Source organism: Paroedura picta, chromosome 3 (genome assembly GCF_049243985.1).
Source record: "Paroedura picta isolate Pp20150507F chromosome 3, Ppicta_v3.0, whole genome shotgun sequence".
In the NCBI taxonomy this organism is placed as follows: Eukaryota; Metazoa; Chordata; class Lepidosauria; order Squamata; family Gekkonidae; genus Paroedura; species Paroedura picta.
This window is the reverse complement of record NC_135371.1, coordinates 134,393,485-134,416,794: the sequence shown is the minus strand read 5'-3', so window position 1 is coordinate 134,416,794 and position 23,310 is coordinate 134,393,485. Positions and strand designations below refer to the sequence as shown.

Below are 23,310 nucleotides of genomic sequence, written 5' to 3'. Positions count from 1 at the left end.
CCATACTTTGCAACTGGGAAGACCATAGCCTTGACTTAACGCGCTTTTGTTGGCAGGGTGATGTCTCTGCTTTTTAGGATGCTGTCTAGATTTGCCATAGCTTTCCTCCCCAGGAGCAAGCGTCTTTTAATTTCTTTGCTGCAGTCCCCATCTGCAGTGATTTTGGAGCCCAGGAAAATAAAATCTGTCACTATCTCCATTTCTTCCCCATCTATTTGCCATGAATTGAGAGGGCCGGATGCCATGATCTTTGTTTTCTTGATGTTGAGTTTCAAACCAACTTTTGCACTCTCCTCTTTCACCCGCATCAACAGGCTCTTTAGTTCCTCTTCACTTTCTGCCATTAGAGTGGTATCATCTGCATATCTGAGGTTGTTGATATTTCTCCCTGCAATCTTGATCCCAATTTGTGACTCCTCTAATCTCGCATTTCTCATGATGTGCTCTGCATACAAGTTAAATAGGCAAGGCGACAGTATACAGCCTTGCCGAACTCCTTTCTCAATTTTGAACCAGTTAGTGATTCCATGTTCAGTTCTCACTGTTGCTTCCTGACCTGCATATAAATTTCTCAAGAGACAAATAAGATGCTCTGGTATTCCCATCTCTTTAAGAACTTGCCACAATTTGTTGTGCTCCACACAATCAAAGGCTTTAGCATAGTCAATGAAGCAGAAGTAGACGTTCTTCTGGTACTCCCTAGCTTTCTCCATGATCCAGCGTATGTTGGCAATTTGATCTCTAGTTCCTCTGCCTCTTCGAAATCCTGCCTGTACTTCTGGAAGTTCTCGGTCCACATATTGCTGGAACCTAGCTTGTAGGATTTTGAGCATAACTTTGCTAGCATGAGAAATTAGTGCAATGGTGCGGTAGTTTGAACATTCTTTGGCATTGCCCTTCTTTGGGATTGGAATGTAAACTGACCTTTTCCAATCCTGTGGCCATTGTTGAGTTTTCCAAATTTGCTGGCATATTGAGTGTAGCACTTTTACTGCATTGTCCTTTAAGATTTTGAATAGTTCAACTGGAATGTTGTCACCACCACTAGCTTTATTGTTGCTCAGACTTCCTAAGGCCCATTTGACTTCACATTCCAGGATGCCGGGCTCCAGGTCAGTAACTACCCCATTGTGGTCATCAGGGATGTTAAGCTCGCTCTTGTATAGCTCTTCTGTATAATTTTGCCACCTTTGTTTAATCTCTTCTGCTTCTGTGAGGTCCCTACCATTTTGGCCCCTTATCATACCCATCTTTGCATGAAACGTTCTCTTCATATCTCCAATTTTCTTGAAAAGATCTCTGGTCCTCCCCATTCTATTGTTTTCTTCTATTTGTTTGCACTGTTCATTTAAGAAGGCATTCTTATCTCTTCTAGCTTTTCTCTGGAATTCTGCATTCAATTGGGTGTATCCCTTATATATCCCTTATAAAATTAAATAAGGAAGAAGACCAAGAAAGGATTGCACCTAGAACAAAGATTTTCTATTACGAATGCTCAAGTCAGTTCTCCGTGTGTGTGTGTGTGTGTGTAGACACACATGATTTTATTTGGATTTGAGAAAGTTGTAAATGGGACTACCTTTTGTGTGAAGTCTGTAGTCAAATCCTAACTAGAGTAGGTGCTTGATAATGAATGTAATGTCTTTATGTGTGATTCTAGCATATTGTTTCTCTTTCCCATTAGCTACCTGTGAGATGTGTGGGATGGTTGGTGTCAGAGATGCCTTTTATTCTAAAACCAAGCGTTTTTGCAGTGTTTCCTGCTCAAGAAGCTACTCATCGAACTCTAAGAAGGCCAGCATTCTGGCCAGACTTCAGGTAACGGTACAGTCACAATTTTATTCTCTTTATTACATTACATAGATTGATAAGAGTAATGCATTTTTTAAAAATAAGATATTTTTAAATTAAATGTAACAGCATTTTAAGAAGGTAAGAATAATTAGACTGAAGAAGAGGAGTTGGTTTTCATACCCCACTTTTCATTATCTGAAGGAGTCTCAAATAGCTTACAGTTTTTCTTTCCTTTCTTCACAGAAGGCAACCTGTGTGGTAGGTGGGGCAGAGAGAACTTCTAAAAGAACTTTTCTGTGAGAACAGTTTTAACAGGACTGTGACTACTCCCAAGGTCATCCAGGTGGCTGCATGTGGAGGAGCAGGGAATCAAACCTGGCTCTCCAAATTAGAGGCCGCTGCTCTTACCCACTGCACCAAGCTGGCTGGACCAAAATTGGACCAACGGGTCATTCAATCCAGCATTTGGTTATGACAATAGCCTGCTAGGGAATTGAACTAAAAATCCTCAGAACTTTAACTTTTCTTCATTTCTTGATTATTTTTGGGGGGCCTTTTATGTGCAATCCTATGATTTTTCTGTAATTCCTCTATATGCTGAGTTAATCTTTTTTCATGTATATGAATCCCAAGATCTCTTATAGATAGCCATGGCTCACTTAGACTCCATCTTCTCTGTAGCGTGAGAATATAGCTACATTATTGCTCAGAAAATTGTAGCTCAGTATGCCTCTAGTATCAAATATGACGATAAAAATCGTTATGCAGCCCACTCCTATGCCTAACTCAGAAAAAAATCTGTTAAATTCAGTGAAGTTCACTTCCACATAAGTTGTATTTTTACTTTACAATGTTGTTTGCAAAATAGCCAGATAGAACATATTTGAATAAAATAAATGCCCAAAAATACATAGTAAGGTTAGTTTCAAAAAGTGGAACAAAGTAGAATAATTTTTACCTATTTCCAAAATGCCATGATAGAGGCAGTCACTGATTGTGGAATATAACAACAACAACTACTACTGCTACTTTATTTTTATAGCCTGCCTTCCCGGTTGACTCATAATTCCAGAGTGTCAAGGCAGAAACCTGTGCTGCTAATGCAGATCAATGTGGCTTCAATCTAAGGTGCAACTTGAAGCTGGGCTTCATCATAATTCCTGATACATTCATTCACGGGGAGGAGAGGTCTGGATCCCAGGAGGTATAGGGCTTCATAGTTCAAAACTAACATCTTTAAATGGACATGTAAATATGCAGTTAGTCAGTGTAATTGTTTTAGCATGAGTGTTGCATATATGTGAAGAACATATCCATTACAGTTTGAGTATTCATGAAGCAAGGTGGAGTTGCAGAGGTACCCTCAAGCTATAATCTGAATTTTCACAGAGTTCAATTTGGTTTTGAAAAGGTTCACAGTCTCATTTGGGTTGAGTTAGCTTACCCTTGTCCAGAACATCACTGAATCCACATATCACTGAATTCACTCAACAAATTCTGAAATATCATCACCTAGCTTGGACTAGATGAGTTAAATATAACCTGCATATTTCATGCTGCAATCCATTACTCTGGGTGACTTTTCCTCGTTGTTTTATGTATACAGAATGGATTCCCTAGGCACTCCACAGGGAAGAATGGTAGTTTCCTAGAAACACTTGATGGAAGTATTTTTCCAGTAAGGAATAGCACCAGTGCCTCTTACTACCATTGTGATATGTGGTCCAGAAAAATTCCATGGTTGGTGTATTCAAAGCCTCAGAGAGCTTCATGAGATTCAAAAGAGCCATACACTCCTGTCTTTCTCTGGGTTCAAGTCATCTATCAAAATAGTTTCTATCCTTGATCCCAGTCCAAAACCAGTTTGAAATAAATCTAGGTTATTGTCTTCATTTTAAAGCATTTGGAATTATCCAGCAGCTGCTTTGACAAAAACCTTGCCTAACAATGAAAGTTAAATGAAGGCTTAAAATTACCTAGCTTGGTTGGAATGGACTCCTTCAAGACAACTGGCTGATAACTCTCCCTAAGAGATGGATTTACCATTTTCTATCCAATCAATTTATTACCACTTGACATCATCCACCATCTAGGACAAATTGTGACTTTACCGTCTTCAGGTTACCTTTCCTGTGTCTTTTGGTGAAACAACTGCATCTCATTTTGAGTATAGAACTTAACAGTCTGTCAGTGTCCGAGTTGAAGCGGAACTTAACGAGTTTTTTTAGTCCGCAAAATGTTTTACAAACTGGTAACAGCAATCTACTTTAATTTCTTGGGCTTCTGTTAGCAGAAAAGTAAAAGTTCTTGGCTGACAGATCCACCATGTAGCAGGCCTTCAAATGAGTTGGAAACTGTTTGCTAGTGTGCAGGTGGCAGAAAACTCTGAAGAAGGCTAATCAGCAGCTTCATCTCTAGCAAGATTCCAGAAAATTAAGGAGCACATCAAGAGAATGGACATCTGGAACAACTATTTTAGTGGCTTGGGGCTACTCCCAGTTGTAGAATTCTCTCAGAGCCTTGATAAAACATTTTTCCAGGAGTTTCCAAAGAACAGTCTGGATGCTCATAAGGGCAAGTTTTGGGAAAAGACCATTTTTGATCAGTCTCCCTCCACCTGCAAAAGTTAATAAGCCCCATTACTTGATTTGTTCATAATGAGGGAAACAATAAAATCTCCCCATCCAAAGATCAGCATCCTCATGTTCAAAGCGAAATACCAGTTGAAAGATTGTTTGGTTGAACATAGGCAGAAAGTACCTTGGAACAGGTGCTCTTGACTGTCCTAGCAGCCATGAAGTCCTGAGCCACTCTATATGAGAGACATCATTATAGGTGTTGTAATCAAGAACTGACAGTCAGGAGGTTGGCAAAACTAGGGTTGAGATGCTCCTTAAGTTCAGTTAGAAAATCTATTAAATGTGGGGTAGGCAGTATATTTATAGAATTCCCAGTCTGTCCCTAATATCAAATACAAGATACGTTCACTTAACAAAGATAGTTTCTTCGCTTATGGCTCCCAATGAATAAGATGATGTTCATATGTTATATGGTAATCCAGCCTCCCACTCATTTTCTTCCTGCTGAAGCTGCATTAAGTAACCAGCCACTGTATTTGATCTTGTCATGCTTGGTTGATATTTTCATTGAGAATAAAGTCCTGGATTTATTTACCCAGTTGATTAAGGACCAGCCTGACAATAAACCATTGGGAATCTAGTAAAGTAACTTGAGTCTCAAAGTCAAGAGAGGGGCTAATGGGGAAGATTTGCTTAATTTTTCGTTCTCTCTACTGGCCCATCAAAGCTTCAGTAACACATTTCCCCCTCTTGCAAATAATGCACCTAAATAGCTCACTGATGTTCTCTCTGTTCCCACACCCTGGTATCCCTCAGAGCTGTGCAAATGGAAATGAGAGCTGAGATGGCTGGAGGGAGTTTGGTGGAAAATTCATGATGCAGCTTCAAGAACATCTTATAAAATGCTTATGAGATGGCAGTAAAGGCCACAAAGAAGGAATACTTTGCAGCCTCTATTGCCTCCACTAGCTTATGCTCAGCACATTTTTTTAAAAACAATTCAATAGATGGCATCCTTAGTTGCAGGACTGTCTGAAATTAAACAATTAAGCTATGAGGCTTTTGTGAGCTTTTTTGTGGAGGAAAATCTTGTTGTCCCACCGTGGCATCTACTAATTTTGATCTAGTTAGGGTACTGGAAGCCCCTTGCCCATCTCAAGGGCTTATCTTGGGCTGCTTCAATCCTCTGTCCCTAGCTGATGTGGACAGAACCCTGGCAGATATGCGGCCTACCACATGCCTTCTTGACCTGTGTCCCTCATGCCTGGTGAAGGCTGGTGGTCTGGGTTCCTCTCCAGGTGTTTAATTTGTTCCTAACTTCAGAGACTTTCCTGGAGAGACTAAAGAATGGTCAGGCTGTTTAAAAAAACCAAACAAAAACATGCTGTATCCAACTGACCCAGCCAACTACTGCCCAGTTTCACATTTGCCATTCCTAGGAAAGGTGATTGAGTGTGCAGTTGTGTAGCAGCTACAGAATTTCCTGCATGAAACATTGGTTCTTGATCATTCCAGTCCAGCTTCTGGCCTGGCCATGGGGTGATGATGGCTCTGTTTGCCCTCACAGATAATCCCCAGAGACTACTGGACCTAGGCTGTTGGTGTTGAATCTAACTGCAGCATTTGACACTGTCAATCATGGGCTGTTAGCCTACTGCCTAGCTGACATGAGGATTTAAGGTGCTGCCCTCAAATGCCTGCAGTCTTTCCTCCAAGGTAGTGTGCAGTGTAGCATCAAGGGCGAGGACCTCCCAATGGCACCCCCCCTGGTATGTCAGGTCCCACTATTCTTTCTCCAGTGTTGTTTAATATCTATCTAATAATGTGCCCCCTCTACCAGCTGGTCCAGAGTTTCTAGCAGGGATGTCATCAATATGCTGATGACATCCAGCTGTATCTGTTGGTGAAGGGCCAGCCATCCAAACCCCCAAATTCCTTGACCAGGTATCTGAAAGCTGTAGCAGATTGGTTCAAGTGGAGTTAAATTCAGCTATGATGGAGCTCCTCTGGCTGGGTAAACATGCCCCAGGTGAGACAGTGCAAATCCCAGCCTTTGACAAGGTCCAGTTAATAGCCTTGGTGGCCATCAAGTGTCTGGGTGTGATCCAGGATATTTCTGTATCGATGGTGGTTCAAGTCACCAATGTCACCTGCCGGACACAGCAATTAGCACCCTATGTGTTGGTACCCAGCTCAGCTACTGTGATCCATGCAGTGGTCACCTCCAGGCTGGACTTTTGTAACTCACTCTACCTCAGGCTGCCTATGAAGTTTGTCCAGAAACTTCAATTTGTCTAGAATGTAGCAATGTGACTGCTTACTGGAACCGAGTAGAGATCCCATGTATGAACTGTGCTCTTCCAGGTGCACTGGCTCAAGATTGAAAATTGGATCAAATTAAAAGTTTTAACTCTAACTTTTAAAGTCTTTAAGGGTCTGTGAGACCGCCTCTCCCACTATATCCCCCAAAGAACTTGAAGATCAAGCAAGCAAAATCTGCTTAGGATCCCCAGCCCCAAAGAAATTATATTGGCCTCAGCTGGCACAGTGGAACACTTTGCCTAATGGGATCCAGACCCTGTTTCATAGGGCATGCAAAACAGTTGTTCTGCCAGGCCTATGATAAAGGCCCTAGAAAAACATCCAAATTTACCTTATCAGTTTATATCTCAGGTACTATAGTTTATTAATTGCCTCCCTCCCTTATTAGAAGACTCAGTGCTGGGAAATTAGTTTTAAACTTACAAGGAAGGGTGTAATAACAAATAGATAAAATAAAATTTTGTGTGATCTGTCTGGCACATTACCTGAAACATGTAAGATTTTCGGAAACAAATGGAGCAATCTCATGTAATTTAATGGTGGTCTCCCAGTCTACTGTGAGGGAATAAACTATAATCTCTGACCACATTGTCTAAAGTAGCGATCCCCAACCTGTGGGCTGCGGACCACATGTGGTCCTTCGACTAATTGGAGGTGGGCCCCGAAGGACGCCTTCTCCCCCCCCCCCAGCCATTTACTTCATCCCCCCCCCCCAGCCCTTTACAACACACTTTGGGTGTCATTGTCTCCCATCACTCCCAGATGGGACTATCTTGTTGCAGAGAAACAAGCTGAGGGTTCCCATTGATTTGTCATTGTCATGAGTTAACATTTCCATGAAAATAAAATGTTCCTTATGTTCATTGTTGTGGCGTGTCTGTATCTTATTTTGAAGGGGTGTTTAAACATTACCATAGCGATCAGAGAGCGTTACGGCAGTAGTTGAGAGTAGAGGAGTAAACTACCCCCCCCCCCGGGCCTCAGTAAAAGGCGTTGAGTGGTCCCCGGTGATAAAAAGGTTGGGGACCATTGGTCTAAAGAATGACAAATTAAACTTAATAATAATAATGGAGGAAGAACATTTTCATCCAACTCTTTCCTTGTTAAGTTTCCAGGTCCTTGCACTTGTTACTCTTACAGTGTCTACCCAGAGTTCACCTCCATTTGATGTCCAGTGGTACCACTGTTCACCTCTATAGGCTTTATCAGAAACTAGAAATATAGGCCAATGCACAAAGTAATGCAGTGTGCGCTAGGACTGGGCTGGGAGGGGTGGTCCCCGGCAAAGGCCATGGGTTGGCGCAGTTGGCAAAGGTGGGCTGGTGGCAGAGTGGAGAGCAGAAGCCATGGGGCAGGGCTGGAACGCAGGTGTGGCTCCCCCAGCAACCTGGGCAGTGGTCCAGGTGGTGAGGTGTGCTGCAGCAGGTGCCGGCAGTGGCATGACACATGGGCGCATGGTGGCCTGGCGGCAGGATGGGACTGGAAGGGTCCGGGTCATGTGCGTGTTCCCCCGATTGGCCCCTCTGCTTGTCAGTCCAGAGCCAAGAGGCCAATCATTGCCCCCCCCATCCTGGACTGAGCCCACCCCCACACCCCTTAGGGTTTTATTTGTATCGCTCCCAGAGATACTTCTTCACAACAGGCTAGAATGGTTAGGAAGGAGTTCCTGGATTGGGTGGAGGTGATGGATCCTGAAGCATAGAGCAGGCACAGCAAATACTAGGCTGCCTTATCTGCTGCCATAACCATGCTCTATATTCCTCTATAATAGAGCCTCTTGTGGCGCAGAGTGGTAAGGCAGCAGAAATGCAGTCTGAAAGCTCTGCCCATGAGGTTGGGAGTTCAATCCCAGCAGCCGGCTCAAGGTCGACTCAGCCTGCCATCCTTCCGAGGTCGGTAAAATGAGTACCCAGCTTGCTGCTGGGGGGTAAACGGTAATGACTGGGGAAGGCACTGGCAAACCACCCTGTATTGAGTCTGCCATGAAAACGCTAGAGGGCGTCACCCCAAGGGTCAGACATGACTCGGTGCTTGCACAGGGGATACCTTTACCCTTATATTCCAGTGAAAGGTGGAAGAAGGGAGTGTGCTGGCTGCTGTCGCTTCTGCTTCTATTTTAAGTTCTTGTGGTCAGTTTCTCTCTGATCTGGGATAAGCGCTCCCCAGAAGTTCCATTACTCACTAGTGTAGGTATTCATAGGAGCATAGGATTTCATCTATAACAACTAGAATTCTTGAAGTTAAAGCTAATCGATTGCATTTTAAAAATCAAATGTCTACATGGAAATATGGCATCAGATATAGAAGTGACAGAACCAACCTGCTTTTGCCTTGCAGGCTCAGTTCTGCCTCGTTCACCCCCTTTTCTGCCTGGTTGCCAGCTCCAGGAGGGTAGCAAAAGGGCTCTCTCTGCCATCACCTGGCTAAAGTACAGAGTCGCAGCTGGGAAAGCCAGGATTTATAGCTGCCCCCTTTACACGAGAGGCCTTAGCTCTGTGGTCTCTCACAGCCTCAGGACATGAGTGCTGTGGGGATGAGGAACTGAAAGGGTACACACCTATAGAGGAGAAGCTGCTTGGCAAGCTCCCTCCCCTGACCCTGGGTCTTCCCTTTGCACTGGGCTAGTGTTCCCAAGACAAGGGAGCACTATATGGATGAGAGAACCATGGGCCACTTCCAGTTTATAAACAATTTTTTAAAAGAACAAAATTCTTAAGCAGATCTTTAGCACAGCATAGAGGCAAAAGAAACTGGGTGAAATACAATCCTTCCGTCTCTCTGCTAAAATATACCTTATCTGATATTAAGTTCAGGGTAGGCGCCTTTGCTTAAGGAGTTCCCAAAGCTTCATTGCATTGTTCACATGTCCAATATGGCTGCTCATGTCTTTTCCCAAGAACAGGCACCTTCCTTGACGGTCAGCAGGTGAAAAAGCTTTCCCTTCTCTGATCAGCCAAGGATATATTGTTCTGTCCTCTCCCACAGGAAGCCCCTCATGGAATTCTGGGAAGAGGAAATCACCCTTCTTCCATTTACCTGCTTCCTGGTCATGCCAATTAACATTTGAAAGGGAGGTGAGCAAGGGGGTTGCAGCTCCTCCCCTTTCTCCCCAGCCCAGAGGAAAAAATTGTGTCCTTTTGAAATAGCAAGTGAGGCAGCATTCTGCCACAAAAATATCAAATATCTACATGAAAAATGTACCAGATATAGAAGTGAGATCTGAATAAGTAAGACCAGTTGCTACAACCATCACTTCCAGTCCTTTATGGAGTTTGTGTGAAGAGTGTTTTAAAGCTCAGCAACCAAATATGTCAGTGCTCTTGAGCAGCCACAAAACGAGGCATTAAGAATGCTTATACTAAATTTTCCTATAGTTATTTTTTACTTATTTGCAATTATGTACAAGGGATCCAGCACTGTGAATGTGTACATTATGCTACCCTTGGAGCAATGAATGTACAAGTAAATTGGCTGCCCTGGGCTAGTTGCACCTGCAGTGTTTAGTGTCCCTCTGTAACAGCAGAATACTAATGCAGTTTCATCTGAGAGTACTTGTTAGTTTAAAAGATCATGATGACTAATTTTGCTAGTCTCTCTTGAATCCTAATTCAGTGTGTGAATAATTAGGATTGTGTATTAAAGGTTTTCTAACTCATTGGAAACTCCCTAACAAAACTAAATATTATTTTTTATATTCTGACTTGAAGATATATCTCCCTAGATTCCTGTACCTAAGACTACACTGTGACATGATGGCTTTGATTTTAATCATTCTGTTCCTTTTGAGATACATATTATTGGCACATTGTTTCTTGTAACTGAATTTAATAGAAATCATCCTATACTTTCCCTCATGTGGTAGTCTCATTAACATCATACAACTGTTTTGTGATTGTAATAATTTGATTGTTTTCTCTAAACTCATTAGTTTTGAAACAGCTGATTGTTATATATTTTATGAATAATCTGATAGAAGCAAATAGATTTTATCCATAAATTTAGGACAAATCTCTGCCTGTCTGTTTTTTAAATATGTATTTTTGTACCTTTGCACTTGCTTGTTTAAAGTGTTTTCTTCCTGATAAATTTTGTTAGTAAAAAAAGTGATGTTTGGAGCAGAATGACATTGTATTTGTGAAAAGGACCTTATTTAGCTCTTGTTGTTTCAGGGAAAACCTCCAACTAAGAAGGCTAAAGTGCTACAGAAACAACCTTTAGTTGCTAAATTAGCTGCATATGCTCAGTACCAAGCAACAGTACAGAATCAGTCAAAGACTAAAACAGGTAACATGGACATTAAGAATCTGAGGAACTGTAATGATGGTAAAATCTGTAACTGAATGAGAGCAATTTCAAGAGTTTTAAGATCTTTTAAAATATATAATCAGCAGTTACATGGGCTAAACAAGGGTGATTTCTTTATTTTGAGGGGGTGTGGTGGGTGTCTTTGAAATACTAGGATCAGTTCCAGCTGCATGGGACATTGGGATGATCTAATGATAAAAGATACTAAAGGAAACCTATTGAGAGGCTAAGCTGATTGGTCCTTGCTTCCATCTTTTTAGTTATATTTGAATATTGGAAAAGTAATTTTATGTCTGTAACTGTACTTTATGGTTTCCAAGGGTCTGCGATGTCATCTGTACTGTGTGTCCTACTCTTTGCTCCTATTTTCCAGTAGTTAGTATTGGTGAAAATCTGGACTATTTTTTAAGATGGTGGGTTATGCCTCTGAGTAGGCTACCTCATAGATCCTTTGAAAGTTTCTTATGACCCAACTTTTCCATGAAAAATAGACTAGAAACCAATTTTATTATTTATATTTCTATACTGTCCTCTCATAAGGCACAGGGCAGTTTACATAAAACATAGGGGTATACATTGCAATATTGGATATGTTGTAAATATGAACTTATTTTTATACCTTGTAAATAAAATGACTGTCATTCTAGCATCTGTTCCAGTGGAAGGGTTCAACTGGGGCAACTACATCAATAGCAATAGTTTCTCAGCCGCTCCTGTTAACTGTTTTAAACATGTAAGTATGTTTTATTTTACTGAAAGTAGTTTTTAAAAGTATATAAATATTTCCACCCTGAAGAAGCTAACTGCTTTTAATTTAAGGAAGAGGTTGTTAGAACTTTAGTAACAAAAACTTGGAAGTAGCCTTTGTCTGTATCTATAAAGCTTCTTCCAGTTTCCATAAAATTGTTATCTTAAGCAAGTATGACTTGATAAATAGCCAGTTTGCCATGTCAGGCTAGAGTGGAGAGTTCTAAGTAAGTATCTTTCTTGCTTGTACTCTAAATTGCCTCCAAACATCTTGTGTAAGCCAACGGAGTACTCCTCCGCAAAAGGTGGAGTTAAACACAAGCATGTTTTTCTGGTTGATTTTGCAAGACCAAGCATGTTGCAATAAGCTACTTTGTCATTAATAAGCTGCATTATGTATTACATGTATTAAGCTACATTATAAAGTTTAGGTAGATAACTAAAAGAGATCAAGAATAAAATCATTTTGGTTTTCTTCTGTGCTACTACCAGAGTGTGGAATGTCCCTTTTGCTCAGTTTATTATATTAGTTTGTACAGTTTTAATTGTACTCTACTGGATCTGGATATCCTTGTAGCAGTAGCAATCATGGTAATAGTGTGTTAAAGGGAAGCTTGAGTGAAATAACAGGCAGAAGAACTAATCTAGTCACAATTACCAGGGCAGTATTACCAAGACACGGCAAATTTTGAATCTTTCTAGCCTCTTATAATTTGTTGCTGCCACCTGTTCACATTTTCTTCCTCTCTTCTTCATTTTCACATTGCCCGTTGTCAATGTGAGTTTAGGCATATTAAAAGAGAACCGGCCAAGTAGGGTAGGTGTGGCTGCAGCAAAGGACTGCGTTAACAGGATCCCTGTAACCAGAGGGACCTGTGTAGTAACTTCAAAGCCTATGTCCTGGTTGACTCAGAATTATATATGCTGAATCCATTTATAAGGAGAAAACTAGACATGACAGAAGTACAGCAGATATTTACAACAGACATACTTTCCCTCTACTTATTATAGTAACAGAAGGTTTCCATTATTTTATTCTGTTTATATTTAGTTTTAAATGTGCTTTCCGTCCCTGTCTTGTCCCCCCACTGGCATTTTTTGACCCAACTGTGCCTCTAAAATGTTTAGCTAATGTAATTTATACTTTATTTAAGCTTGTTTGTATGGTTTTGGGAGTCTAAGACAAAAATTAATGCCAGTTGATATAAGGCACAAAAAAGACATTAAGAACTTAACTATTAGGTGAGGGAAGATATTTCATTTTAGAATTGGGATATACAGTTCAGGGTTGTGATTTTTTTCGAAGTTATTAGGGAGGAATTATCATTTTGTTTGGATATATCATTGCAGGTGTTAGTGTGTGTCAAGGGAGGTTCTGTAGCTATACAGTATATGACAGACTGCTATTCAAAGAAGAAAGCATGTGGCAGCCAAGCCTTGGGTTCTAAGTGTCTTTTCTGCATGTGATAGATGCCTCTGCTTACAGAAAAGGAGGGCAATTTTCACTTATTCCTCCACGATAAGTCTGAGAATCTGCTGAGCTACAGGAACAGAATTTTGAGGTATAAAAGGCTGCATCAGAAGGCAGAATTCCCTCTTTATGCAGTGCAGCTTCACTCATGATGCACAGGATCCCAGCCCATGTGTGCAACATATTTTTTTAATTGTTTAGTTTTCATCTAGTTTGTCTCCCAGCAGAATTCCCAAAATGCTTTAGAGAAAATCTTGCAGGTTTAAAATCTGTTTTGGAAAGTATGATAAATTCTTGATGCTCCACTATGACTTTCCAGCCACGATTGATACAGAGTGTGAACTGGAGGCCTCTTGGATGCCTCAGTAAGGGGTCTTTGATGGCTTCAGGCAGCTAAGTGGACAAGTTGCTGGGCTCAGTAAGTGTGACCACTTGCCCCCAGACTACTGTCTATCTTGGTTGCTTAAATCTGGTGCCCAGCAGATTGGTGGGCCTCTCAAGGAGAATTCTGAATTTCTCCCTGACATCTCTGGAGAGTTCCCTGAGGTGTTGAAGGAGGCAGTGGTTCATCCCTTACTCAAGAAACCATTGCTTGATCCACAGGACCCAGCCAGTTACCATCCAGTGTTATATCTTGCGTTTCTGAGCAAGGTGATTGAAAGGGCTGCCACAGATCAACTGGCGTTCTTGAAGGAAACTTTGGCGCTTGACCCTTTCCAGTCTGGCTTCTGTCCCGGCCATGTGGTGGAAACCGCACTGGTCACCCTGGCGGAAGATCTCTGGCGTCAGCTGGACAGAGGCGTGTTGACACTTTTCATTATGTTAGACTTGTCAGCCATGTTTGATGTGGCTGACCATAAGTTGTTAGCCCACCACCTTGCTGGATCTGGGACTTGTAGGACTGTCCTCAAATGGATGATCTCTTTTCTCCAGAACCAGACACAGGGGGTTGCAGTGGGGGAGGATATGTCACGCCCTTATCAACTCCTGTGTGGAGTACCACAGAGTGTGAATCTCTCCCCCACATTGTTTAACATCTTTATGCACCATCTGGACCAGCTGATCAGGGGTTATGGGCTGGTTTGTCATTAATATTCAGGTGACACCTAGTTCTCCCCTGACCCCTCCCCGGAAACATTTGCTGGATGTTTGGAAGCAGAGATGGGTTGGCTGAAACTTAACTCTTCCAAGAAGGAGTCCTGTGGCTGTGTCAGGAAGGATCAGATCAGGCAGCGCATCTCCCCTGCCTGGATGGGGGGCAATTAGAGATCTCACCCTTGACCAAGAATTTGGGGCTGATTGATGCCTCCTTATCTATGGAGGCGCAGATCACTAGAGTAGCCCAACTGGCATTTTTTGATCTGTGCCAAATGAGGCTACTAGCAACGTACCTAACCCTGGAACATCTGGCTACACTATTCATGCAATGGTCACTTCAAGGCTGGACTTCTGTAACTTGCTGTTCGCTGGCCTGCCCTTGAGCTTGACCTGGAAACTTCAGCTGATACAGAACGCAGCCGCTAGGGGTTCTCATGGGAACATCTTGGAGGGCCCACATTCTGAGGCAGCTGCACTGGCTACTGGTTATATTCCAGATCAAGTTCAAGTAGCTACAGACAACTCCATTTGGTCATTCATCTTTCTCACTCACAACATGGAGTCTAGTGTCTCCTAGAGAAACATCTTTTTGGCAGTTGCCACTGTCTTATTAAATTTTACAGTTTGTGTACTGTGGGAGACAGGAAGGATGGGTCGGACACGACTTCGCACCTAACAACAACAACAAAACAAGTGGCAAAGTCTAAATTTAATGTTTTGAAGTAAAAGCCTGGTTAAGTTAGTGAACTGTCCAGGTGTCAGGAACTAGGCAGAAAACACCCTGCACGATACTTGTCAAGCCAAACCTCAAGATCACCGGCCGGTGAAATCTAAAAGGAAGCTTTATTCAGAGTTCTGCTGCAAAGGCACAACAGGCAGAGTTCATTGAAGCAAATGTCTTGGCAGAGACACAGAACAATGGTTTGAAAGGTTCTTTATACATTTGTCCAAATAGGGGAAGGGGATGAGGGGCACCTAGACATGCGAAAGCGGAACGAACCCTTGGTTCCCAGCGGAACCCTGCTTTGAAGTAGAGAGGATAGAAGTGTTGATACATTGCAGACACTACAAGGCCATTCGAGGCTGGATGAAAGCAAGCAGAGATAACACCCAGACGCTTTGGTATGCAGAGAAGGGGGGAGATGTGCCGGAGGAGTTTTATGGCCACAGGCCGGGAGACTCCCGGGATTCCAAGGTAAAACATGAGTTAGGGATCTGGATTCATGACACCAGGTCACAAATGGATTGATAAGACTTCCTGGCGTTCATTGACTATTTCCATCTTGTTGTATATCTGTAATACCATGGGCATGCCTGTAATACAATTTTAAGGCATTCAGTAAATGAAGACAATTTCCATCAGTGGAAATTGTATAGGCAGTGATGAACCTTTGTACACCATGTTTCTGATTTACACTTCATGTTTTAAGCCTGAATTTGATGGGTTAAATTTTGTCATGCTTTTAGTTGTATGTCCAATGTCATCTGATCTTGCCGTCTTAAATATTGATAGGTTTATGTCACTAGCTGCTTATGTCATATTTGATTTGATGTCAAGGACGAAGATGCCTTCCATAACTTTTCCCTTCCTGACCTGTGCAGTGGGTTTTGAGAATAGGAGATTGGCACTGGTTGGTAAGGAACATGTGGTACATTGACATGCTTCCTGTAGTTTCAGGTGTTGTGTTTGCTTCAATAACACTAATTCATACAAAACTTCAGCTTGCTAAATAGAAGTGAACAAAGTCTTTCAAGGGTGGTGCTTTCTCCAGAAATAGCTTCATTGTAGGACGGTGTGTCTTCTGTTAAAAAATAAAAAACAGGGCCATCAGTAGTCCTCTTAAAAGCTTTTCATTCCAAATATTTCATCCCATTGTTTCTTCTTTGACAGACGTGAATATTCTTTGGCAATTTACTTAAGACACGCTTTCTCGCTAAATATTTCAAAGAGTAGAGTGTTGTATGGATAGGACATTATCTGCTAAGTAGAAGACAGCAGCAACAACTTACAGTGTAGACTTGACGATATGCACAAGAATGTTTATTGGTAAGACCACTAGTGATCTGATAGTGGACTGAGAGTGCTAGTCTCTGGATCACAGTGTGCATCTGAAAATAAAAGTAATGTAATGCTTTTTAAAATTAGAATTAATCAGTTTCACAATGTCCAATCTTTATCAGACTAGATCTTTAAAAGAAGAAGAGTTGGTTCTTATGGCACCTTTCTCTTACAGTCGCCTTCCCTTTCCTCTCCCCACAACAGACACCCTGTGAGGGGTGTGGGAGATGTTCCTAGCCCTGATGTTAAGGCCTTTCATCTGTATCTTACACAGGATGTGTTAGGTTCTGTGAAGCTGGTTTCAAGTGACACCTAAACCTTCTCAGAAAAAAAATGCAGTCTCTGTTTGAGAATTAACATGTCTCTCCAGAACCAAAATACACATTTAAAAGAAATCTGACAGTTGACAATTGTAACTGTGTTTATCATGTGTTGCTACTCTAAGCTGACTTTCATTTTCAGCTTATTCATAAGTTGCCTGTCATTGAGTGAGCGACATGCCTTTGGCGCTAGATGTTACTGAGTTTACCAACATCACCTTCAGTACAAAGGAATGGTGTAGATAGCTCCACATGCTCAGCAGTCTTTTCCTTGCTTGATTCCAAAAGGTAGCTCCTGCTGTACTTCAAAACAAGCAGCTCTTAAAACTCCCATGCATAAAAAAGCAACTCATGTAAGGCACCTGGGAGTAGGATTGATTGTAGGAAAAGGAAAGGTTAAAAATGTGCTATAAGGAGGTATTCTTTACCATAGTTCCTACACATGCAAAAGATAACCAAACCTTATCATAAGGGGCATTAGTTGCGCCTTGTTTGCCCTCTGAAACAAAACTACACACAAGTTCTATTCCTAGGGAACTGTGGAAACCCTAGAGCCTTCACAAATTTTGCCAGTGCTTTTAAAAAGAAAATAATATATATGTATACAAACACACCAGGAGATCCAGGACTACATACTTACTGGCCTAGGCAGTAATTGTAGGGTCAGCCTTATTTGGGTTGGGAAGCCTACGTACTTAAAATTTGGACCTCACCCACAAGACCTTCCTGATTGCAACTTACCTTGCAGGGAAGGCGGCTGTCCCTCACAGATAATTCCTCCAGAGTGTGCGCTGGATCAAAGTGGTGGTGGCCAGGCAGACCTTCCTTTTATTGGGAAGGAGCCAGAATTGGATGTCTTCGGCGTGAGTCTGAAAGGTAAACTTGTTCTTATCTGTATGCTATGGTTCTGCTAGTTCATATATATGATGCCAATCCAGGACAGTTATCAATACATTTTTGGATAAGGATTGGCACTTACTTAGTGCTATTTTCCCTCCCCTTTGTTTTAAGTAATTCTGAGCAGGCTAAGTTGGGTGGTAAGAAGGAAGATGGGCTATTATAGCCATAGATTGTCTACTCTTCCAGGACTAAACATAGAAGCAAGAGAAGGCAGTATATTGACTATACTGTTAAAGGCCACAAGAGCCTTATGGATTGGTGTAGGAGGAGCTAGCAGAACCACTATCTTCACAGACAAGGACAAGTTTAAATTTCTGCTATACCCCTATACCAATCCACATCCTTGAAATCTGTTGTATCAAGCATTGCTATCAATTGAACAGGGGGGAAATGACAATTCATTAGTCTGTGAGCTAGTTCAATGGGAGACATTTGGTGGCCCTATCAAACCCACAAGCATCCAGCTCCATAACTGTTTCACAGTAAAGTGCGTTACAATGGAGATACTGATCTGGGTCTGGTGTTTAGAAGGGACTGTACATTGTCATGAACTTTAATATTTCAAATGCATAAAATACACTCAGTGAAAAATATGGATCTAATAAAATAAGATTGTTATAAACTAAAGTCATTTAGATCTCAGGATTTGAAATGCAGAAATAGTGCTTAACTATGTAGTGTATTGTCTAGATATTTTTTGCTAAATATAAAAAAGATATTTTTCTAAAACATAATTAGTCTTAAGGGTTTTTTCTATTCTAAGTAAGTAATGTATCCTAGGTAGCTGCAGGGTATTGATTATGTGGAACTACAGGGAAAACTGGATGCAAGAAACATTTTTGTCTGTGTAGAGAACATTTTCATTTTGAATAGTAGTCTTTCCTACCATAGATTTGACATTAAAACAATAAACCAGGAGTATAGGAAGCATTCTTCTCACAAGCAGATAACCTTCCCCTGTCCCACAAAGAATTGCTAATCTGATGGAAAGTGTTTTATAACATGGCATAAGCTATGATGACTCTTTGGTTAGTCCTTAATATTAGATGGTCTTTAAAAAAAACTTTTTGGCTGCAGTCTAGCTGAAATGATTTCTTACTAAATCCCACTGAAAGCAATTGGACAAGTAAGTCATAGTTTTTGGTTTTCATAAAACAGAAAACCAAGATAACACAGTCATTTAAAGCTACAAACATAAAACAATCTATAACATATAAAAGTATGAGCCGCAAGAAAGGGTAAAAGCCTAAAAAGTACCACCTTTTCCTGGCACCTAAGTGCCAAGAAGAAACTTACCTTCCCTGGAGGAAGAAGTTCCACAGTCTTGGTATTACTGTTGAGAAGGATTTGTCTTCTGTATCTGCCCACTGTGTTTCTATTAGTTGGATTACATACTGAAAGGGCTGATATAGAAGTAAGCAGTACAAATTATCATGAAAACACATTTACAGGTTAAAATCAGCACTTTCAACTTATCCTGGAAATAATTGTCAGCTAATGTAGAGCTCCCCTTCAAGAATCGCTGGCTTGTCGTGGCGAAGGGGCTTGCGTGGCTCAGTGAAGCTATGAGCTATGCCGTGCAGGGCCACCCAAGATGGACAGGTCATAGCTGAGAGCTCTGACAAAAGGTGATCCACTGGAGAAGGAAATGGCAAATCACTCCAGTATCTTTGCCATGAAAACTCTATGGACAGGTTCAAAAGGCAAAATGACATGATGAGCCCCTCAGGTCGGAAGGTGTCCAATATGCTACTGGGGATGAGCAGACGGCTAGTATGAGTAGCACCAGAATGAATGAAGCGACTGGGCCAAAGCCAAAAGGACGCTCAGTTGTGGAGGGAACTGGTAGCGAAAAGACAGTCCGATGCTATAAAGACTTTTATTCCATAGGAACCTGGAATGTCAGATCCATGAATGAAGGCAAGCTGGACGTCGTCAAACAACAGATGACAAGACTGAACATCGACGTTTTAGGAATTAGTGAACTAAAATGGACAGGAATGGGTGAATTTAATTCAGATGACCATCAGGTATACTACTGTGGGCAAGAATCTCTCAAAAGAAATGGAGTAGCCTTCATAATCAATAAAAGAGTAGTAAAACCAGTCTTGGGATAAAGGTAAAGGTATCTCCTGTGCAAGCACCGGGTCATGTCTGACCCTTGGGGTGACACCCTCTAGCGTTTTCATGGCAGACTCAATATGGGGTGGTTTGCTAGTGCCTTCCCCAGTCATTACCGTTTACCCCTCAGCAAGCTGGGTACTCATTTTACCGACCTTGGAAGGATGGAAGGCTGAGTCAACCTTGAACCGGCTGCTGGGATCGAACTCCCAACCTCATGGGCAGAGCTTTCAGACTGCATTTCTGCTGCCTTACCACTCTGTCCCACAAGAGGCTCATAGTTTGGGATACAATCCCCAAAATGGCAGAATGATTTCAGTTCGAATCCAAGGCAAACCATTCAACATCACGGTAATCCACTGCTGAAGATGAAGTTGACCAGTTCTATGAAGCCCCACAACACCTTCTAGAGGCAATGCCAAAAAATGATGTGCTTATCACCATGGGGGATTGGAATGCTAAAGTAGGAAGCCAAAAGATTACCGGGATAACAGGCAAGTTTGGCCTTGGAGTACAAAATGAAGCAGGGCACAGGCTGGTAGAATTTTGTCAAGAGAATACAATGGTCATAGCAAACATTCTTTTCCAACAACCCAAGAGATGACTCTACACATGGACAACACCAGATGGTCAACACAGAAATCAGATTGACTATGTGCTCTGCAGCCAAAGATGGAGAAGTTCTATACAGTCAGTAAAAACAAGACCAGGAGCCGATTGGTTCAGATCATCAGCTTCTTGTTGCAAAATTTAGGCTCAAATTGAAGAAAGTAGGGAAAAGCACTAGGCCACTCAGGTATGAATATCCCTAACGGATATACAATAGAGGTGACAAATAGATTTAAGTAATTAGATCTGATAGACAGAGTGCCTGAAGAACTATGGATGGAGGTTCACAACATTGTACAAGAGGTAGCAACTAAAACCATCCCAAAGAAAAAGAAATTCAAGAAAGCAAAATGGCTGTCTGAGGAAGCTTTACAAATAGCTGAGGAGAGAAGGAAGTGAAAGGCAAGGGAGAAAGAGAAAGATACACCCAACTGAATGCTGAATTCCAGAGTATAGTAGAAGAGATAAGAATGGCTTCTTAAATGAACAGTGCAAACAAATAGAAGAAAACAATAGAATAGGGAGGACCAGAGATCTGTTCCAAAAAATTGGAGATATGAAGAGAACATTTCATGCAAAGATGGGTATGATAAAGGACCAAAATGGTAGGGACCTAACAGAAGTAGAAGACTTTTTTTTTTAAAAAGGTGGCAAAATTATACAGAAGAACTATACATGGCTGAGCTTAACATCCCTGATAACCACGAAGGGGTAGTCATTGACCTGGAGCCAGACATCCTGGAATGTGAAGTCAAATGGGCCTTAGGAGGTCTGAGCAACAATAAAGCTAGTGGAGGTGACAGCATTCCAGATGAACTATTCAAAATCTTAAAAGACGATGCAGTAAAAGTGCTACACTCAATATGCCAGCAAATTTGGAAAACTCAACAATGGCCACAGGATTGGAAAAGGTCAGTTTACATTCCAGTCCCAAAAATGGGCAATGCCAAAGAATGATCAAACTACCGCACCATTGCACTCATTTCTCCTGTTAGTAAAGTTATGCTCAAAATCCTACAAGCTAGGCTCCAGCAATATGTGGACCGAGAACTTCCAGAAGTACAGGCAGGATTTCGAAGAGGCAGAGGAACTAGAGATCAAATTGCCAACATACGCTGGATCATGGAGAAAGCTAGGCAGTTTCAGAAGAACATTTACTTCTGCTTCATTGACTATGCTAAATCCTTTGATTGTGTGGAGTACAATAAATTGTGGCAAATTCTTAGAGATGGGAATACCAGAGCATCTTATCTGTCTCTTGAGAAAGAAGCAACAGTGAGAATCGGACATGGAATCACTGATTGGTTCAAAATTGAGAAAGGAGTTTGGCAAGGCTATATACTGTTGCCTTGACTATTTAACTTGTATGCGTAGCACATCATGAGATAGGCGGGGTTAGATGAGTCACAAATTGGGATCAAGATTACAGGGAAGAAATATCAACAACCTCAGATATGCAGATGATACCACTCTAATGGCAGAAATTGAATAGGAACTAATGAGCCTGTTGATGTGGGTGAAGGAGGAGAGTGCAAAAGTTGGTTTGAAAATCAACATCAAGAAAACTAAGATCGTGGCATCCGGCCCTCTCAATTCCTGGCAAATAGATGGGGAAGAAATGCAGGTTGTGACAGATTTTATTTTCCTGGGCTCCAAGATCACTGCAGATGGGGACTGCAGCAAAGAAATTAAAAGACGCTTGTTCCTGGGAGGAAAGCTATGGCAACTCTTGACAGCATCCTAAAAAGCAGAGACATCAACCTGCCAACAAAAGTATGTCTAGTGAAGGCTATGATCTTCCGAGTTGCAATGTATGGTTGTGAAAGTTGGACTATAAGGAGTACCGAGTGTCAAAGAATTGAGGCTTTTGAATTCTGGTGCTGGAGAAGACTCTTGTGACTCCCTTGGACTGCAAGGCGAACAAACCGGTCAGTCCTAGAGAAGATCAGCTCTGACTGCTCCTTAGAAGGCCAGATCCTGAAGATGAAACTCAAATACTTTGGACACCTCATGAGAAGGAAGGACTCCCTGGAGAAGAGCCTAATGCTGGGAGCGATTGAGGGCAAAAGAAGAAGGGGATGACAGAGAATGAGGTGGCTGGATGGCGACACTGAAACAGTTGGTACAAACTTAAATGGACTTTGAGTAATTGTAGAGGACAGGAAGGCCTGGAGGATCATTGTCCATGGAGTCGCGATGGGTCGGACACGACTTCGCACCTAACAACAACAATAACAAACGTAGAGATGCCCTAAGATTGGTATAACATGGTTCATGTAGTTGGATTGTGCTACCAGTTTGACTGTCATGTTCTGAGATAATTGACACTTCTGGACACAAGAGTACTTTATAGTGGGTTCAGTCTAAAGGGACCAAGGCTTGAATGACTATGGCTAGGTGGAGAAGGGGTCTCAAGACAAAGTCATAGCTGCCAAACAAGCCTAAGCTGGTAAATGAACTTCTGTCCCTCATCACCTCCTGCATATTCAGATCTTGTGATGAGTTGGCTGCTAGCCTGAATCTTGTACCTTTTGTTTTAATTGAGCTTAATCACAATTTTGTTTGGGTCCATTTGGGTCCATTATGTTATTTAAAACATCAGATCATTTTTAGTGTAATCTGGTATCAGCAATTTTTATAGTTTCATCATGCTTATTTAATATATGCATATCGAATCCTAATTTCCATTATACAGAAGGTGTTTGTTTGGCTAATATTCTCCACCATCTTTCTGGTGCCTTCACATGGTTAATAAGATGGTATAAAAAGAATTCATTTGTTGAAGATTAGCCACATCCAAATGATATTCTTTTTTTTTCTTGCTGTAAGATTAAAACATCTGCACAAGTATTTATAGAAGTTGCTTCTATAAACGAAGGTAGACCTGGGCCCATTCCGCGTTGGATAATGCATTTTCAATGCACTTTAGAAGTATCCTGTTCTGCACTGGAAAATCCAGCTGCAAAGCACATTGAAAGTGCATTA

The 23,310-nt window shown here is 41.6% G+C and overlaps 1 protein-coding gene across 12 annotated transcripts in view; it reads left to right on the top strand.

Moving 5' to 3' along the window:
- The window catches only part of MBTD1 (mbt domain containing 1), a 94,034-nt gene that overhangs the window by 15,362 nt on the left and 55,362 nt on the right, over positions 1 to 23,310 (top strand). For 9 of the 12 annotated variants that reach the window (XM_077327992.1, XM_077327989.1, XM_077327998.1 and 6 more), the window contains 3 exons: positions 1,685 to 1,824; positions 10,865 to 10,979; positions 11,648 to 11,733. In XM_077327992.1, the coding sequence (XP_077184107.1) occupies positions 1,685 to 1,824; positions 10,865 to 10,979; positions 11,648 to 11,733 (341 nt within the window). Of the gene's footprint in view, positions 1 to 1,684; positions 1,825 to 10,864; positions 10,980 to 11,647; positions 11,734 to 17,443; positions 17,572 to 23,310 lie in introns of those variants that run through there. The other 3 variants (XM_077327990.1, XM_077327999.1, XM_077328001.1) reach the window with 2 other exon arrangements.